The sequence below is a fragment of the Mandrillus leucophaeus genome, unplaced genomic scaffold, assembly GCF_000951045.1.
Source record: "Mandrillus leucophaeus isolate KB7577 unplaced genomic scaffold, Mleu.le_1.0 Scaffold652, whole genome shotgun sequence".
Taxonomy (NCBI): Eukaryota; Metazoa; Chordata; class Mammalia; order Primates; family Cercopithecidae; genus Mandrillus; species Mandrillus leucophaeus.
In genome coordinates, this window is record NW_012107053.1 from 478,336 (window position 1) to 494,255 (window position 15,920).

The window sequence follows — 15,920 nt, forward strand, 5'->3', positions numbered from 1 at the left end:
CTATGTTACTTTATTCATTTGTTTGAACTCTAACCATGTTCAATAAACTTTTCACCTGTTTGGTGAGTTCCACAAAAGCCTTAGAGAGTTTCTGGTAGTAACCTTCTATAGTTGCCTTTCCATATCGGCCACCCGTGTTTCGACAGTACACCATGTAGTGCAGCTGGGGTGTTGTTAACAAGCCATAATCTGTCGTAGAAATACAAAAAGCAATTCACCACATTTCTTAACAAAGAGAAAAAAGTTTAAATGCATTCATGCGTAGGAATTTCAGGGTGACAAATCCTTTTTTATCATCTCAGACATCTTAGAAAACATAAAAATGATCTTAAAAAGAAATATAAATGACCATTAGTAGCCAAAAAAAAAATCACTACATATAAACAGGTAATAATGTAAATATAAAGCAATATAGACAAGTAATAATTGAGTTCTGTTTCCAGTAACATTGCAAACTACATAATTCAGATGAATCGTCCTCCTGGAAACAACTAAAATGCTAGATAAAAGACAAAAATCTCCTTTTAAAAAGAACTACAGTGCTGAGAAGTTACAGAATTATCAGGCCGAAACATACCTGAAGGCAAGAACTTCAAGATCTAAGCTAGTCTGGAAGCCAGTTTTGTTCTGAATTAATTCCTCTAAACTAGAAATTGAGCTACGGTTTTCAGAGCAAAAAAAAGCCCACGGTGATCTAAGATGCAGAACCCAGTAGAAGACTCTCATGAAGCTGAAATCCCAAAGAACTATACCTTCAGTGTGAGGATGAGTCAGAAATTAATCACCCCATGTCACCACTCCCACAACAGTTATCTTAACACTAAGCAGGGAAGAGGGGAAAACCCATTCTTGAAGAGCTATTACCAAGCACAGGCCCTCGCATGAATATCCTGCCCAAACATACATAACCGCAGGAGTCCAAAGGAACTTTGTCATGATTTTTTTTTTTCTGAGATGGAGTTTCGCCGTATCGCTCAGGCTGGAGGGCACTGGCACAATCTCAGCTCACTACAACCTCTACCCCCCAGGCTCAAGGGATTCTCCTGTCTCAGCCTCCCAAGTAGCTGGGATTACAGGTGCCTACCACCACACCTGGCTAATTTTTGTATTTTTAGTACAGACAGGGTTTCACCATGTTGGCCAGACTGGTCTCAAACTCCTGACCTCAAATGATCCACCCACCTCGGCCTCCCAAAATGCTGGGATTACAGGTGTGAGCCACCATGCCCGGCCTGTCATGAATCAATTTAAAGTGAACCCAGCCAGTGCCCCAGGTACCCAGCAGAAGCCAAAGACTAAATTTTACCAAAGGACTGTACTTTCATTGTAAACCTCAAAAACATCCCGTAATTTTCAAAAAAAAAAAAAAAAAAGAAAGAAAGAAAACCAGCTTACAGTTAAACATAGCTAACTTATAAGAAAAGCACCATGAGCAAAAAACAAAGAAAAATGGATAGCAAACTGGACCAGTAACCAATAAGTAAATATTCAGTGACTAAACCTGTCAGTTGGACCTGAACCTCAAACACAACAATTTGACTGGAGGAAAAAAGGAGTCACTTTAAATTCTTGAGCCCTGAAGTGATTTAATAGAAATGGTACCTTATGAAGGCAACCTTAGCTCTGGTATAATGATGAGATGGGAGGAGATGGAGAAGCTCAAAAAATGCAAATAAGAGCTTAGGTTAGCTTAATGAAAGTGTTTACTAGAGGAACCCATTATTCTAAAAGACATGCTAAAGGAAGAAACAAAATAATTTTACGACCAATATCAAAATTACCAAAGAAACATTTACTAAATGACTAGTTTATGTACCCAATGAAAAGGATTATCTATCCAACTCATCAACTCAGAAACCTGGAATGTGTTCTTCACAGTTCTGTTCTCCCCATATACCACAAAATCCTTTGAATGCAATACTAATTTTTCAAGAGTGGCCTAGCTGGTCTCTTTCCTTCTTACAACTCTCCTTTCCCTTCTCTCTACGACAAACAGAGGGACTGGCTTAAATGAAAATATGATCGTATCACCCTCTTGCATAAAATCCTTCAATGGAGTCCCACTGCATCTGGAATAGAGCCCAGGTTCTTGCCATGACCTCCAAGGTTTCGTATGAATTAGCCCACCTTACCTCCCTACTCTTCTCCTAACCCCCATTCTCCCTACATTAACCTTTTTTCATTTCCTGAAATACACTAAGCTGAAGAGAGAAATGAAGGAAAGCTTTAAAAAATTACCCTCAACATTTTCTAGACTAAAACACTAGAAGAGTGATCGTTCTAGAGACAGAATGAAAATGCTGAAAAAGACAACCATTCTGGGGATGACAGAAAGAATAGTTTGGGGCAAGGTGAACACGAGATAGAAGCAGGCCACCTAAGGGAGGACACCATTCAGACCAATGCTTTACAAATTGCAGGCCACAGCCTGCCAATGGGCCATGGAATTTACTGAGACACAAACCAGCATTTGTGCATTTTAAACAGATGATTGCATGTCATGTAGGAAGGATGAGCATTGTTTATTCAAACTATTATTTCAGTTATACATACAAGCACACATTGACATGTCATGACACATAATGGGTTTCTTACTATGGGTTGTGATACACAGTGAAACAGAAACAGACTACTAGAGGGAGGTACACAGCAGGTAGTAAAACATGTTTGATGAATTAATAAATGAATGAGGCCAGGCACGGTAGCTCATGCCTGTAATCCCAGCACTTTGAGAGGCCAAGGTAGACGGATCACAAGGTCAGGAGATCGAGACCAGTCTGGCCAACATGATGAAACCCCGTCTCTACTAATACAAAAATTAGCCAGGTGTGGTGGCACATGCCTGTAATCCCAGCTACTCAGGAGGCTGAGGCAGGAGAATCACTTGAACCAGGGAGTCAGACGTTGCAGTGAGCTGAGATAGAGCCACTGCACTCCAGCCTGGCGACAGAGTGAGACTCCATCTCAAACAATAAATAAATAAATAAATAAGGTAGCTCAAGCTATAGCAGTAGAGATAATCATTCAGAAATCATGCAGAATGAAAAAGAGTCCCGAGGAATGTCCTCCCCGAAAGAGACAGAAGAGGAGCCAACAGAGAAGACCAATATGGAATAGTGGCCAAGTAGAAGCTCAAAGAAAGAGCTTTAACATTATGGAAAGCTACAAAGACTTCAACTGTAAGAACTTTAAAGCATAAATTATTAAAATTATTTTTAGATCACAGCCCCCTCTGAGTATCTGAGCAGAGGTACTTGTACACTCCCAGGGAAAGCGCTTCTGCGGACAACACTCTGTACATCGTATCATGAGATCCACAGGTCCTCTGCAGCAGTCCCAGACATGCCACAGAGGTCCCTGGTTAAGAATCCCTACTTTACAATATCCACAAGATTTGGCAATAACAATGCAGATGGATGCCAGGGGTGGGCTGGGGAGACATTTATTTCACGGAGAGGTAAGGATACAGACTCACCTGCAGAAGGCTGAAGAATGACAGAAGAGGAGGAAACAGACAAGGTAAGCAGAGCAAGCCCTCAACAGAGGCCAGACTGACTGTGCAGGAAAGGAACACAGTCAGAACTCAGTCAAAGGTTTCAAAGGTCAAGAGTGGATGTTTGTTTTAATGAGAAAGATCTCACACCAGGAAAATATTCACCTCAAAACATAGTGGAGGCAGTGCCTTCACAATAGACAAAGTGTGAGAAGGGGATCCTAGTGTGTTGTTTCATTTAATTCTCTGTCATTTGATATAACATAAAGAACTACCTGTCAAAGATATTGCCCATCACTACTTGACAGGTAACAGCTGATTTCACAGACCAGCTATTAGTGAAAACCTAATATTGACAAAGCTCCCCAGAATGATCATCTTCAAGTACTTAAAAAGGTTTTTATTTGAGGAAATTCAGCCTTACCAAAGTGAAGGAAGTTGTATTTGTTCAGAATTTCCCACCTATAATCTCCTATAGTACTGCCATAGGTAAAACAAAACATGCCTGCCCAGAAACGACCTGGAAGATTATTTTTAAAGTTAGTATTTTTGTATCCAGGAGTTCATTTTTTAAATATTTTTTTGTTCATCTGTATTTTCACAATTTTCTAAATAAATATACATTACTTTTGTAAATAAAAGTTTTTTAAAGATTGTTTAATTTCCAACTCAGGATAACTACATACCATGGAATTGACCTCCCAGAACAGTCACACCATCTATTACGGATTGTGAAAGTTTCTCACTGCTGGGCCTAGGAAAGAAAAGGAAGAAAATAATATATCCCATCCGGAAACTGGCAGGGTTGCTGGTTCTGCAAGCAAATGCCAAAATTACATGTCACAAATTTCAAAATAATAAGTTCCTTGTATCTGAACTGAAAGCTATAAATTCTGAAGATACTGGTAAATTAGAAGCATTTTCCAATAACCTTTCGCAATTTAGTTCTTGGAAAAATTTTGGCTTTTAAATGAATTTATAAAATAAAGGACACTCTTAACCACACCATACCCAAATACCTTTTCAAGTTTGACTATAGCAACATGTCTGAACTCTAAGAACAGTAACAATAAACATGGAATATACACAGTATGTATAAGACAGTTCTTGTATTAAGCCACCAAGGATAAAGAACCTGTTTTCCATTTTGTAAAGTCAGAGCAAATTATCTATCTGAAAATAAAACAGATTAAAAAACTGCCTTGGCCAGGCACAGTGACTCACACCTGTGAAACCAGCACTTTGGGAGGCCGAGGCGGGTGCATCACGAGATTGAGACCATCCTGGTCAACATGGTGAAACGCCATCTCTACTAAAAAATACAAAAATTAGCTGGGCGTGGTGGCACACACCTGTGGTCCCAGGTACTTGGGAGGCTGAGGCAGGAGAATCGCTTGACCTCGGCAGGTGGAGGGCGCAATGAGCCAAGATTGTGCCACTGCACTCCAGCCTGGTGACAGAGCAAGACTCCATGTCAAAAAAATTAAAAAAAAAAAAAAAAACTGCCTTGTGGGAAAAGATGTTTTATCACTTAGATTAGTTAATAGTTAAGAACCAAATACATGTGGGATGGCTTTACTGTGGTAGGATAACGTACTTCAGAACATAAGTTACTTGGCTATTTCTGCTACTATCATCGGTATCTGGAAAACCCTCTGGTAACACAACAGAGGGTAAGAAAAACCAGTCCAGGTATTGGAGACTGAGTAGAAATTTCCTTTTGAAAGAATCTCAGGTTAAAATCAGATCTTATGCAAAAGGAAATGCTACTGTTGCAAAGTATACTTTTCATCTAATATTTTACAAAAATACATTTTTGTTAAGGAAGGCAAAAGCTGCGAAATAATATTATACTTTTCAGTGAGCTCCAGCATGGAAAAATCATATAAATATTTGAAACAATAGTAACACAGATTACAAAGTAAATCTTTAAAAATAATGAGTTCAAATCACATGTTATGACTCTGTAGGGAAGAAAAAAAACCTACAGAGGGAGTGGGAGACATTTATTCAGTGCTTCTCTTGTGTCAGGAAGTATTTTCCATATATTATTCTGCAGCTTGGGTTTTGGAGTAGGGTTTCAAACCAGAGTCAGACTCCAAACCCCAAGCTGCAGTTGTGACTTAGCTACCACATCCTACTAAAAAGGTCATGCAGGTAGACATGCAACTCAGGGTAGTTCCACTTTACTTCTTTCCATTTGTCTTGGATTAAAACTGATACAATCGTTTATATCACATTCCCAAAGCTTTTTTTTTTTTTTTTTTTTTACCAGTAACTCTTATCATCACCTGGTATCTCTACCAATAACTACAAAGGCATCTTGTTGCAGATTCACAGCTTCTTTCTCGCTGATGTCAATAAGCACTCTCTGCATATCTTGTTCCTCAGCGTTTGCTAAACAGGTGGCATGTTCCTCCCAGGATGGTGCCAACATTTCACCCAAAGGATCAACCAATTTTACACCATTGTCTTCCTTAAAAGAAAAACAAACAAGCAATCTGTGCATACTCATGAGGCTGAGTTGAGAGTAGAACGCAAAAGCTGTTTCCCTTCAACCAAAGACAGTGATGGCTGAGCAGCTTCAACAATAAACACCAAATATTAATACTGATATTTTATGTATCTATTACCTCATTAAATCCTCATGACACACATAAATCAATTAAACTAATAATCCTATTTTTAGTCCAATCTTACTTTGAGAAAACTGAGCTTCAGAGAGGTTAGGTAATTTGCTTATGACCATACAGCTAATAAATGTCAGTACTGATTAAAAGAGCAAGTCTATCCGACTCGCCTAAAAACATTATGCCACACTAGCCTTTGTAAAAGGCTGTGATCTGTGCATTCGCTATCAATAAACTGACTAGGGCACAAGTGGAGCAGAATAAGGGCACACAGAGATCCTTCTCACTATGACTTGGAACTCCAAGAACACACTAGCCAGCTTGTCAACCAGCGGGTGGGACAGAAAGTGAAAACTGCCTCCCAACACTGTTCTGCTCAAATTCCTAGAAAGAAAATGTAGTTCACAGTGAATGTCACCTGAAAGAAATGAGAATCATTTTGAGAATGCCTCTGGAACTAGCAATAAATGTGGGGCTTTTCCTAGAAGTCAATCAGTCAATCAATTATGGTGATTTACATATTTAGACATTTACACATTTATAGTGATCACATATTTGGACAAGCAATGCCCTTGTTTGGGGGAAGAGGAGGTTACAATCCTTCACAGACCTACACCACTTTAACTTGCTGCTGATTTAGCTACAAAGGCAAAAATCCCACACCCCAAGCAATCAAATAGAAGCGTATTATTCAAACCCTGTATTAATGGTCTACAGACAATACAGAACAATTACATTGTATCAAGAGGTTGGCTAAGATATAGAAACAACCTAAGTGCACATAAACAGATAAATGGATGAAGAAAATGTGGTATATATACACAACAGAATATTATTCAGCCTTAAAAAAGAAATAGTGCCATTTGCATCATGGTTGAATCTGGAAGACATTATGCTAAGTTAAATAAGCAGACACATGAAGACAAATACCGCAGGATCATAACATACATGTGTTATGTAAAAAAGTGGAACTCACAGAAACAGAGAGTAGTATGGTGGTGGCTAGAGGGTAAGGGAAATGGGGAGATGCTGGCCAATGAGCATAAACTTGCAGTTATAAGATGAGTAAGTTCTGGAAGATGTTAATGTACAGCATGGTGACTACAGTTCATAATAATATATATTGAAAACGTGTTGAGAGTACATCTTAAGTATTCTCACCACAAAACAAGGTAACTATGTGAGGTAATGTATATGTTAATTAGCCTGATAGTATTAATCATTTCACAATGTATACACATATCAAAACATGGTGTTGTATTACTTGAATATATACAATTTTTATTTATCACTTATACCACAATAAAGCTGAAAAAATAATTGTGTCAAAAAGAATACTTTGATTCAAATCTGTCACAAAGACTAGAACCATCAGGCATCATCAATATTCTGCCAAAGCTCACCTGTTTGTTCATTCAGAACAAGAAATTATTGCCGAGCTATAAAAACCTGTCTGAAAATGTTCAAAAAGTTTCTTTTCAAATCTTTACCCTCCCTCATCCATCCCCAATATCTTTAATCACTGCTAAGTTAACAAAGGAAACAATTTTCAATTACCAAACATGTCTTAAATCAATAAATTTGGAAGAACATTGTTATTTCTCTAACATGAACACTCCAAAAAAAAGACAGTATCTTTTCATTCTTTCCACACCCTTAGGAATCATGAGCTTAATGATCACGCTCTTAAAAAAATAAAAATAAAAATAAAAAAGTGGTTTCACATCCAAAGCACATATAAATGAGAAGGCACATTCCTAGAATTAGAATTTGTACTTTAGGTCAAACTGCTCAGACACTAAGGCTTGGTATTGTAAATGATGGTCTGCTTTATCAGGGCACTAAACCCATTACCTCAGGATTGTGGGACGCTGTTACCATGACTCCTATAGTGGATTTTGTCTGTTTTGACCTCAGGACAGCTAATAATCCCATGCGAAACATGACATGATCAAGATGTTCTGCCTTCGTTCGAAATCCAGCAGTCCCGTATTGAAGAATCAGTCCATTGGGCTTGGCATGTAATGCTGAGTATTTTGTAATAGCACCTAAATCCATGTCTACAAAATTAAGAAATATTGTTTCAGGCATAACAAGTAACCTCTCAAGAAACCATTTGCTTCAAAAACTGCCACCCCAAACAAATAGGTCTGTCTCAGTCTGAACCTCCTCAAAGAACCCTATGTTTGACAGAGCAATGGGCAGGAGAGTAAGTCCTGTGGGTTAGAATTACCTAGAAGATCTTGCCCAACTTGTATTGTCCACTCCTGGGAAGACTCAGGGCAGATATCAGATTGTCCCCACTCTCCTCCCATTTTAGCTCCAGGACTATTCCCGGACCCGAGCACACTTAAATTGGTCCACTCTCAACTAAAATGAAGATTTTACACCTATTCAGAGACTCCAATGAGCTCAAAGATCATTTCCTTTTACAAAAGGGGAAACTAACCTAAATTAACATAGATAGCTGGTGATGGATTGAGGCCTAAAGTCAGATTCTTGAGTGGACTGGAACTACATATCCCCAAATATCTGAGAAATCTTTGTGGTTCTTTTGCTATTTCTTCGAAACTACAGAGACATATCCTCAAAGGAAAAGCAAAAGGCAACAGTTTCTTCTCCAAGACTACCCAGATCTTTTTCCATTTTCTTAAGGACAATCAGGACACCCTTCTACGATGTTGCTCTAAAACTAGCAATATCTTCTTCCTAAAGAATGCCACCTTTCTCCTTTACTTTAAAAAATAAAACATCGGCCGGGAGCGGTGGCTCACACCTGTAATCTTAGCACTTTGGGAGGCCGAGGCAGGCGGATCACCTGAGGTCAGGAGTTTGAAACTAGCCTGGCCAACATGGTGAAACTGCCTCTATACTATAAATACAAAAAAAAAATTAGTCGGGCGTGTTGGCGGGCGCCTGTAATCCCAGCTACTAGGTAGGCTGAGGCAGGAGAATCTCTTGAACCCGGGAGGTGGAGGTTGCAATGAGCTGAGATCTGAGATCGCGCCACTGCACTCCTGGCCTGGGTGACAAAGGGAGACTCTTGTCTCAAAACAAACCAAACCAAAGAGACCAGGTGCGGTGGCTCACACCTGTAATCCCAGCATTTTGGGAGGCCAAGGCGGGCGAATCACGAGGTCAGGAGTTCAAGACCAGCCTGACCAATATGGTGAAACCCCCGTCTCTACTAAAAATACAAAAAGTAGCTTGTCGTGGTGGCGCGCGCTTGTAGTCCCAGCTACTCGAGAGGCTAAGGCAGGAGAATCGCCTGAACCCAGGAGGTGGAGGTCGCAGTAAGCAGAGATCGCGCCACTGCACTTCAGCCTGGGCGACAGGGCGAGACTCCCTCTCAAAACAAACAAACAACAAGAACAAAAACATCGGCCCTTAGCCCACTAATACTGCTTTCTCTTGGATACTCCCATTAAGTGGAACTTGGGGTTTCCAACCTCAGTCCGTAGTTTTCCTTCAGCAGTCCATATACATTATACATTTCCTGGGTCAATTAATTCCCAATTAGCCAGCTGCTAGCCTCATAATCTTGTTTTCTTTATTGTCCTTCATTGCTTCAATGAACAGAACTTACAAGAAATGGTGAAAAACAGTTACTTTTGTCCAGTTGGAAAAAGCTGGCATTCGGCAAGCTAATTTAGTTCAAGACAGTGGTCAAATCTCTTTCCTAAGGATAAATACATATTTGTAAAAACTGAGCAGTCAGTTATGTGTCATGATTATTCATAAGGGTGTAAACCAGTCCTGTTAACTCCAAAAAGCCATTTAAAAAAAAAAAAAAGGTCCAGATAATATGCGTTTCAGGTCCTACAACTACTTCCAATGCGTCTGCGAATGCCTTTATTGAAAGCACATTTGCCAAATCCAGAGTCCACTCAAAAAGTTAAGACTATCCCCCTACTCTCCATTCAATCTTCAAACCTCCTTAGTGCCTCTCTCCCGCCTACCCTCGAATTACCTGGCACTCCACCCTGAGGTGCTCGCCTAGGTCCACGGACCAGAGCCCAGGCAGGAGACCCGCAGCCGGGCCCGAGAGCAGCCCGCTCGCGGGGCGCAGGGCCCTGAAGGTGTGTCCTGCGCGCTCCGCCGCTCGGTCAGTCGCGCCGGCCCGCTAGACCCTCCGTCCGGCCGAGAATCTGACCTGTCCCGCTCCCACCGAGCCCTTGCCGACCGGTAGTTTCCCTTCTCAACTCCAGCCTCGGGCCCAGCTTACCTCGGTCAGGAAGCCCCCTACACCTACACGCAGCGGAGAAACGCCCAAGCGACAACGTCTGCAGCAGCCAGACCCAGTCCTCAGAACCGTAGACGTGGCCCTGCGTGGCTTCCGGCTTGTGGCCGCGCCCCCCGGCCAATCACGACGGAGGAAGGTCCGCCGGCCCCGCCCCCGCCTCGCCGCCGGGCGCGCGCAGCTCGCGCCTGAGGAACTGCGGCTGCGGTTCCGAGCGGGCTCTGGGGCTGTTTCCATTGAATGACCAGGAAGGGTGAGGCCCCAGCGGTGGCCCGGGGGTTGGGGCCGAGGGTCGCGGGCCCTCAGAGCACTGCAGCCGCGGAGACGCAGCCTCCGCCTCCAAATCCGGGCATCTGGGGGCGGCAGGCCCTGCGTTCCTGGGAAGCCGGGGTTCCTAGTGGTCTTGGCTAGGGGCGGGGGTAGGGTATCAGCCCCGTCGCTGGGCCTCGGACAGGGCGACCTCGCCCACAGTGAGCGCCGCCGGCGGCCCGCATCCCCCCTCCGACGTCGAGGTCATCTCCCAAACCTTTGAATCCGGGAAGCCTTCTCCGGCCGCAGTCTCCCCGGGTACCCCCTTCCCCCAGCTCGCTGTAAACATCTTTTATTTAATGACCTCTGAGACACCCCCTACCCTCATCCTGGGTCCCTCGGGGCACAGGCCAGTGAATCGTAAGCGTCAGGAGCCCTGGGATGCGGCCCAAGCGAAAAGGCCACCCCGGCGTTGGGGGCGGGGAGCGGTCCGCGAGTCCGAGACCCAGGGGTGGCGACTGGCGCTGGGGGTAACACCAGGGCTGGGGAACCCGGAGCCCATCCCGCCGGCACTGCAGCCTCTCTCACCGCAGCGTCTGGCTCCGCCCAAGCCCGAGCCCCGGGTGGGATTGGAAGCCGGGCCCCAGCCTTTCCTAGAATTCAGGCTTGCAGAGCGGCTGCAAGTGTCTGCCTGCCACCTGCAGCGGGACAATTCCAAACACCTGTTGAAAGTGCAGATTCCCCTATCTAGTGCGGGGTGCGGGAGGCGGGAGCCCGGAGCCCGGAGCCCGGGTACGCAGAATATGGGTTTTAACGGAGTGTTTTAGGGGATGTTGTGCATACTAGATTTTGAAGTCAGGAAATAAAGAAGAGTGTAAGTGTCCGGTTTGTGCCCCTAGCTCTCGGTGCAAAGCGTTCCTGCAGAATTGCTTCCACGTAAAGGGACCTTCGGGAAATTTCGCTGGACACCGGCTGGCATTGACAAACCCAGCGTCCCTGAGCCTTGTGAGGTTTCCAGGCAGGTTGATTGCGAGGCAACATGTCTGCTTCGGTGAAAGAAAGCCTTCAGCTTCAGCTACTGGAGATGGAAATGCTGTTTTCTATGTTTCCTAACCAAGGAGAAGTAAAACTTGAAGATGTAAATGTCCTGACGAATATAAAGAGGTATTTGGAAGGCACAAGGGAGGCGCTGCCGCCAAAAATCGAATTTGTAATTACGCTCCAGATTGAGGAGCCCAAGGTAGGTGCCCTGATTTAAGTGTTTGCCAGGTGCCCAGTTTTTAACTGAAACATCTGGAACAGCTTTCTGTCAAGGAAAGATAGAAATATTCCGGGTGCATATTACCTTGTTTGAAAGATATGGAATGTTCTGTAAATTGTCTTCAGTAAATATCTTGAATTTTATGTAAACATACACACCTTTTTAACAAATATACCTGGAGTTTTTATTGAAGCTGTCTTGCAGTCTTATGCCGTTATTATTTTGTTCACTCATCCAGTTGGACTACCTTGCACATGTATCATGATTTTCATAAATCTAAATATCTCCTGTAACAAAACTGGCTTTTAAGGAGTAAATGAGTGGATTTTTTTATGGCACAACACAGAAAGCAAATACGGATGGAAAAATCTAAAGACTAAAAATGAATTTACCTCCATCTTCTGATCCATTTATCTCCAGCAACATTAGCATAGCATAGGTAACACGCGGACTGGGCATTTGAGAACCACTGTTGTAGCTATTTCCTACTCATCCTTCAGTTGTCAGGAAACTTCCTGGTTCCCCAGACTGGATTCTGTCCCGCTGGTTACACACTTCAATGGAACCCTCCACTTTTCCATGGTAATGCTTCTCACAATTGAAATTAAATACTTGCTATGTGTAATTATTTGTTTAATGTGTGTCTCCTTCACTAGGCTCTGGACTTCATGAAGAGCAAAAATAGTGTCTGGCTTATTCACTTATTTATCCCAGCACAAGGGCACCTGGCACATGTAGTTGTTCAATAAATATTGAAATAATTAATGCATAAAAGGAAGCAATCGTGTATGTAAAGTACCTGGTACACAGCTGTCATTTAATAGTAGCAATAACATTTCTCAAAATCATGCAGTTGCTATTGATAAACTAGCTTATGGGATGTTATGGTATTTAAATCTATTTGATTTTCATTTTAAGGTGAAAATTGATTTGCAAGTGACCATGCCTCACAGCTACCCCTATGTAGCATTGCAGCTGTTTGGACGGTCATCTGAACTTGACAGACATCAGCAGCTACTTCTCAACAAAGGTCTCACTTCTTACATAGGGACTTTTGATCCAGGTGAGCTCTGCGTATGTGCAGCAATCCAGTGGCTACAGGACAACAGTGCATCTTATTTCCTGAGCAGAAAGCTTGTGTATGAACCATCTACACAAGCAAAGCCAGTCAAGAACACATTCCTCCGAATGTGGATCTACAGTCACCATATATATCAGCAGGACCTAAGGAAAAAGATTTTGGATGTTGGGAAAAGGTTAGATGTGACTGGATTTTGCATGACAGGAAAGCCTGGTATAATTTGTGTGGAGGGTTTCAAAGAGCACTGTGAGGAGTTCTGGCACACAATTAGGTACCCCAATTGGAAGCACATTTCTTGTAAGCATGCCGAAAGCGTGGAGACAGAAGGAAATGGTGAGGACCTGCGCCTTTTCCATTCTTTTGAAGAATTACTCCTTGAGGCCCATGGTGACTATGGATTAAGGAATGACTATCACATGAATCTGGGCCAGTTCTTAGAATTTCTCAAGAAGCACAAAAGTGAGCATGTTTTTCAGATACTATTTGGTATTGAAAGCAAAAGTTCAGACTCGTAAAAAGCTATTGAGAGGCCTATGCTTGTAATTTCACTAAGTCAGTATTTCTGTTATTAAGAGCAAAATAAAAAGGCTGGTGGCTGTGTAGCATCCTCAGTGCAAAACCCAGCTCCCGAATTTTCACCTGGTAATGAATTTCAACTGACAGTGAAATGAATAGGCCTTTAAACTTTATAACAGTGCAATTGTGATGTTATCTCTAGGTTCTTGTGTTAAGTCATTCAAGAACTATTTCATTGTAAATTAATAAAAGCAATCCATTTAACTTGTGAAGCTGATTTGATTGAAGGGTGATCCAAAGCCCATAGGTAACATCAAAAATCAAACTGCAGTTACGAATTGAAAAATATGATTAGCATTTGTTTCACATTGCTAGCATACATGTGACACACCCACTTGTCTTTCATTATTGGAAGTCTAAATCAAGTTTAAAATGAGAACAGGAAGGACATGTTTACTTTTTTAAGATGGACTCCGACTTCGTCGCCAGGCTGGAGTACAGTGGCACGATCTCGGCTCACTGCATCCTCCGCTTCCTAGGTTGAAGTGATTCTCCTGCCTCAGCCTCCCAAGTAGCTGGGACTACAGGCATGCACCACCATGCCCAGCTAATTTTTATATTTTTAGTAAAGACAGGGTTTCATCATGTTGGCCAGGATGGTCTCGATCTCTTAACCTCGTGATGTGATCCACCCGCCTCGGCCTTCCAAAGTGCTGGGATTACAGGTGTGAGCCACTGCACCCAGCCTGTTTACTTCATTTCTTACTTTAAACTCATATTTTGAGTGTTTTAGTAAAACTAGCTCCTAATAGCAGTGGCAAAGGACTCAGAGAAATGAAGTCCCAGGAGTTAAAAGATGACCCACAATGCTATATGTTCTGGCTGTTTATATCAGTTAATGATACTAGCAATCCTGATACCAGTATTAGTTTAATTCTTATCCAGAAAAGATAAATACATGGGTCCTTGTCTATAAAGTATTCCCGTTTCAATCCAACCTTTGCCTGTGTGCCAGTATGCATTACTATACAGGGCAAGAGAGTGTTGAGGGTACCAGTGTGGATATCTGCATCATTACCTTATTGGGAAAAACATAGATATATATATATAATTCTACAGTCTGGTGATGTTACTGCCATCTCCTCTGAAAATTCCAAGCTCCACAGGCTTCACCAGGCTTTTCAAAATGAGAGTTTATTTTAATGATTAAAAACTAACGCCTATTTAAGTAGCTCTTGCCAAGCCTTTTCATTCTCCATCCCGCCCCAAGTATTTCTGTGAGTCTCATGTGCTAAAAGATGTCCTGAGCAGCCTCAGCAGCTTTCCCTGTTTCTGTAGTCAGCTACTGCTGCCCTTTCCCGGGAGGCATCCCATTCTCCTTCTGGGTCCCCTCCAGATGCCAAAGCTGGGTGCTGGGATTTAGGAAGATGGAGGGAAACACCTCACTCCCCATTCTGTAACACATCCTGTTAGATGTCAGACAGTGCTGCTTGTGCTGGGGAGCCTATAGAACTTCTGATGAAACTACCTTCTGGTTTTACCCTCTGTGCCATGGATGCAGACGTGTCCTTGGGCTACAGAGAGGACATGATGGACCAGGAGGCCCTATCCCCAGGAGGCCTTAGAACTGGGTCCACTTTGTACTGCCTCTTTCTTAGGTCACAGTGAGTTTCCTCTCAGGGCACAACTCAGATCTTCAACACTCGCTGTGGGCCTGCCCCGCCAGGTCCTCCAGCTTGCCATTCATGTTTCCATCCTAGCCTGGGTTGTGCTGGAACTCAGGCTGGAGCCTGACACTTTGCCTATATGCAAAGGGAAGAAGTAGGACTTACATTGCCAAAGAATCATGTCTTAATGTTTGCCAGCACTAAAAACAACAAAGTATAGGAATATTTTTCCCCACAGTCTCCACAAAGCTATCAGTAAGTATAATTAGCATTTACAAGTTTTAGGCCTTCAACAGATGTAACTCCATCCAAATGAATCAATATGTGCCATCAACCTACCTCATAGAGGTCTTTTTCCTGATTACATAAGCAAAAGTAGCTACATAAAGATAAGTGTAAAGAAAAGGGAATACATTCTAGATTATGAACTCTAGTGCTTCTGGAGCTATTGCTGAGATTTTTCAGAACCTACTTTTATAAGCCTAATTTGAGCATTCTGCAATACTTTTCCTATCAGGAGTATTAATGCAGATAGTATTATGGGGAAGTGTAGGTTTTATAGGAAAAAAAAGTACATGTATAATTCAAAACTCAACTTTGTATGTATAGGAGTCTGCTGGTTGTTTGCATAGCCTGATATGAGCACATAATAAAAGTCCAGCATTCCCCAACCCCCTCCCCCTACACACACTGCTTATTTTGGGAAACTGCCCCTTCCCTGTGATTTGGGAGGAGAAAGTGATAGGAACTCAGTTGTCCTCTGGCAGCCTCCTGGAGAGATGG

The 15,920-nt window shown here is 42.5% G+C and overlaps 2 protein-coding genes across 5 annotated transcripts in view; one reads left to right on the forward strand and one right to left on the reverse strand.

Annotated features, from left to right (window-relative positions):
• Positions 1-11,111, reverse strand: part of PGM3 (phosphoglucomutase 3) — a 29,252-nt gene extending 18,141 nt beyond the window's left edge. The window contains exons 1-6 of one of the 3 annotated variants that reach the window (XM_012001191.1): positions 10,995-11,111; positions 8,357-8,493; positions 7,978-8,183; positions 5,785-5,969; positions 4,180-4,247; positions 56-189 (exon numbers count right to left, since the gene is read on the reverse strand). In XM_012001191.1, the coding sequence (XP_011856581.1) occupies positions 56-189; positions 4,180-4,247; positions 5,785-5,969; positions 7,978-8,183; positions 8,357-8,438 (675 nt within the window). In that variant the 5' untranslated portion in view covers positions 8,439-8,493; positions 10,995-11,111. Of the gene's footprint in view, positions 1-55; positions 190-4,179; positions 4,248-5,784; positions 5,970-7,977; positions 8,184-8,356; positions 8,494-10,348; positions 10,460-10,994 lie in introns of those variants that run through there. The other 2 variants (XM_012001190.1, XM_012001192.1) reach the window with 2 other exon arrangements.
• Positions 10,486-13,734, forward strand: RWDD2A (RWD domain containing 2A). Of its 2 annotated transcripts, none has more exons than XM_012001188.1 (3): positions 10,486-10,616; positions 11,512-11,852; positions 12,792-13,734. In XM_012001188.1, the coding sequence occupies exons 2-3, from the start codon at positions 11,652-11,654 to the stop codon at positions 13,467-13,469; spliced, it is 879 nt and encodes a 292-aa protein (XP_011856578.1). In that variant the 5' UTR covers positions 10,486-10,616; positions 11,512-11,651; the 3' UTR covers positions 13,470-13,734. The 2 variants fall into 2 exon arrangements, with proteins under 2 accessions (XP_011856578.1, XP_011856579.1); XM_012001189.1 differs by having other exon boundaries at positions 10,558-10,616; positions 11,731-11,852.
• Positions 13,735-15,920: the final 2,186 nt, after the last annotated feature.

Coding starts and splice junctions, on each gene's coding strand:
- RWDD2A (XM_012001188.1), top strand. CDS start 11,652: ATGTCTGCTTCGGTGAAAGAAAGCCTTCAGCTTCAGCTACTGGAGATG. Junction 11,853..12,791: donor TCCAGATTGAGGAGCCCAAG/GTAGGTGCCCTG, acceptor TTTCATTTTAAG/GTGAAAATTGATTTGCAAGT.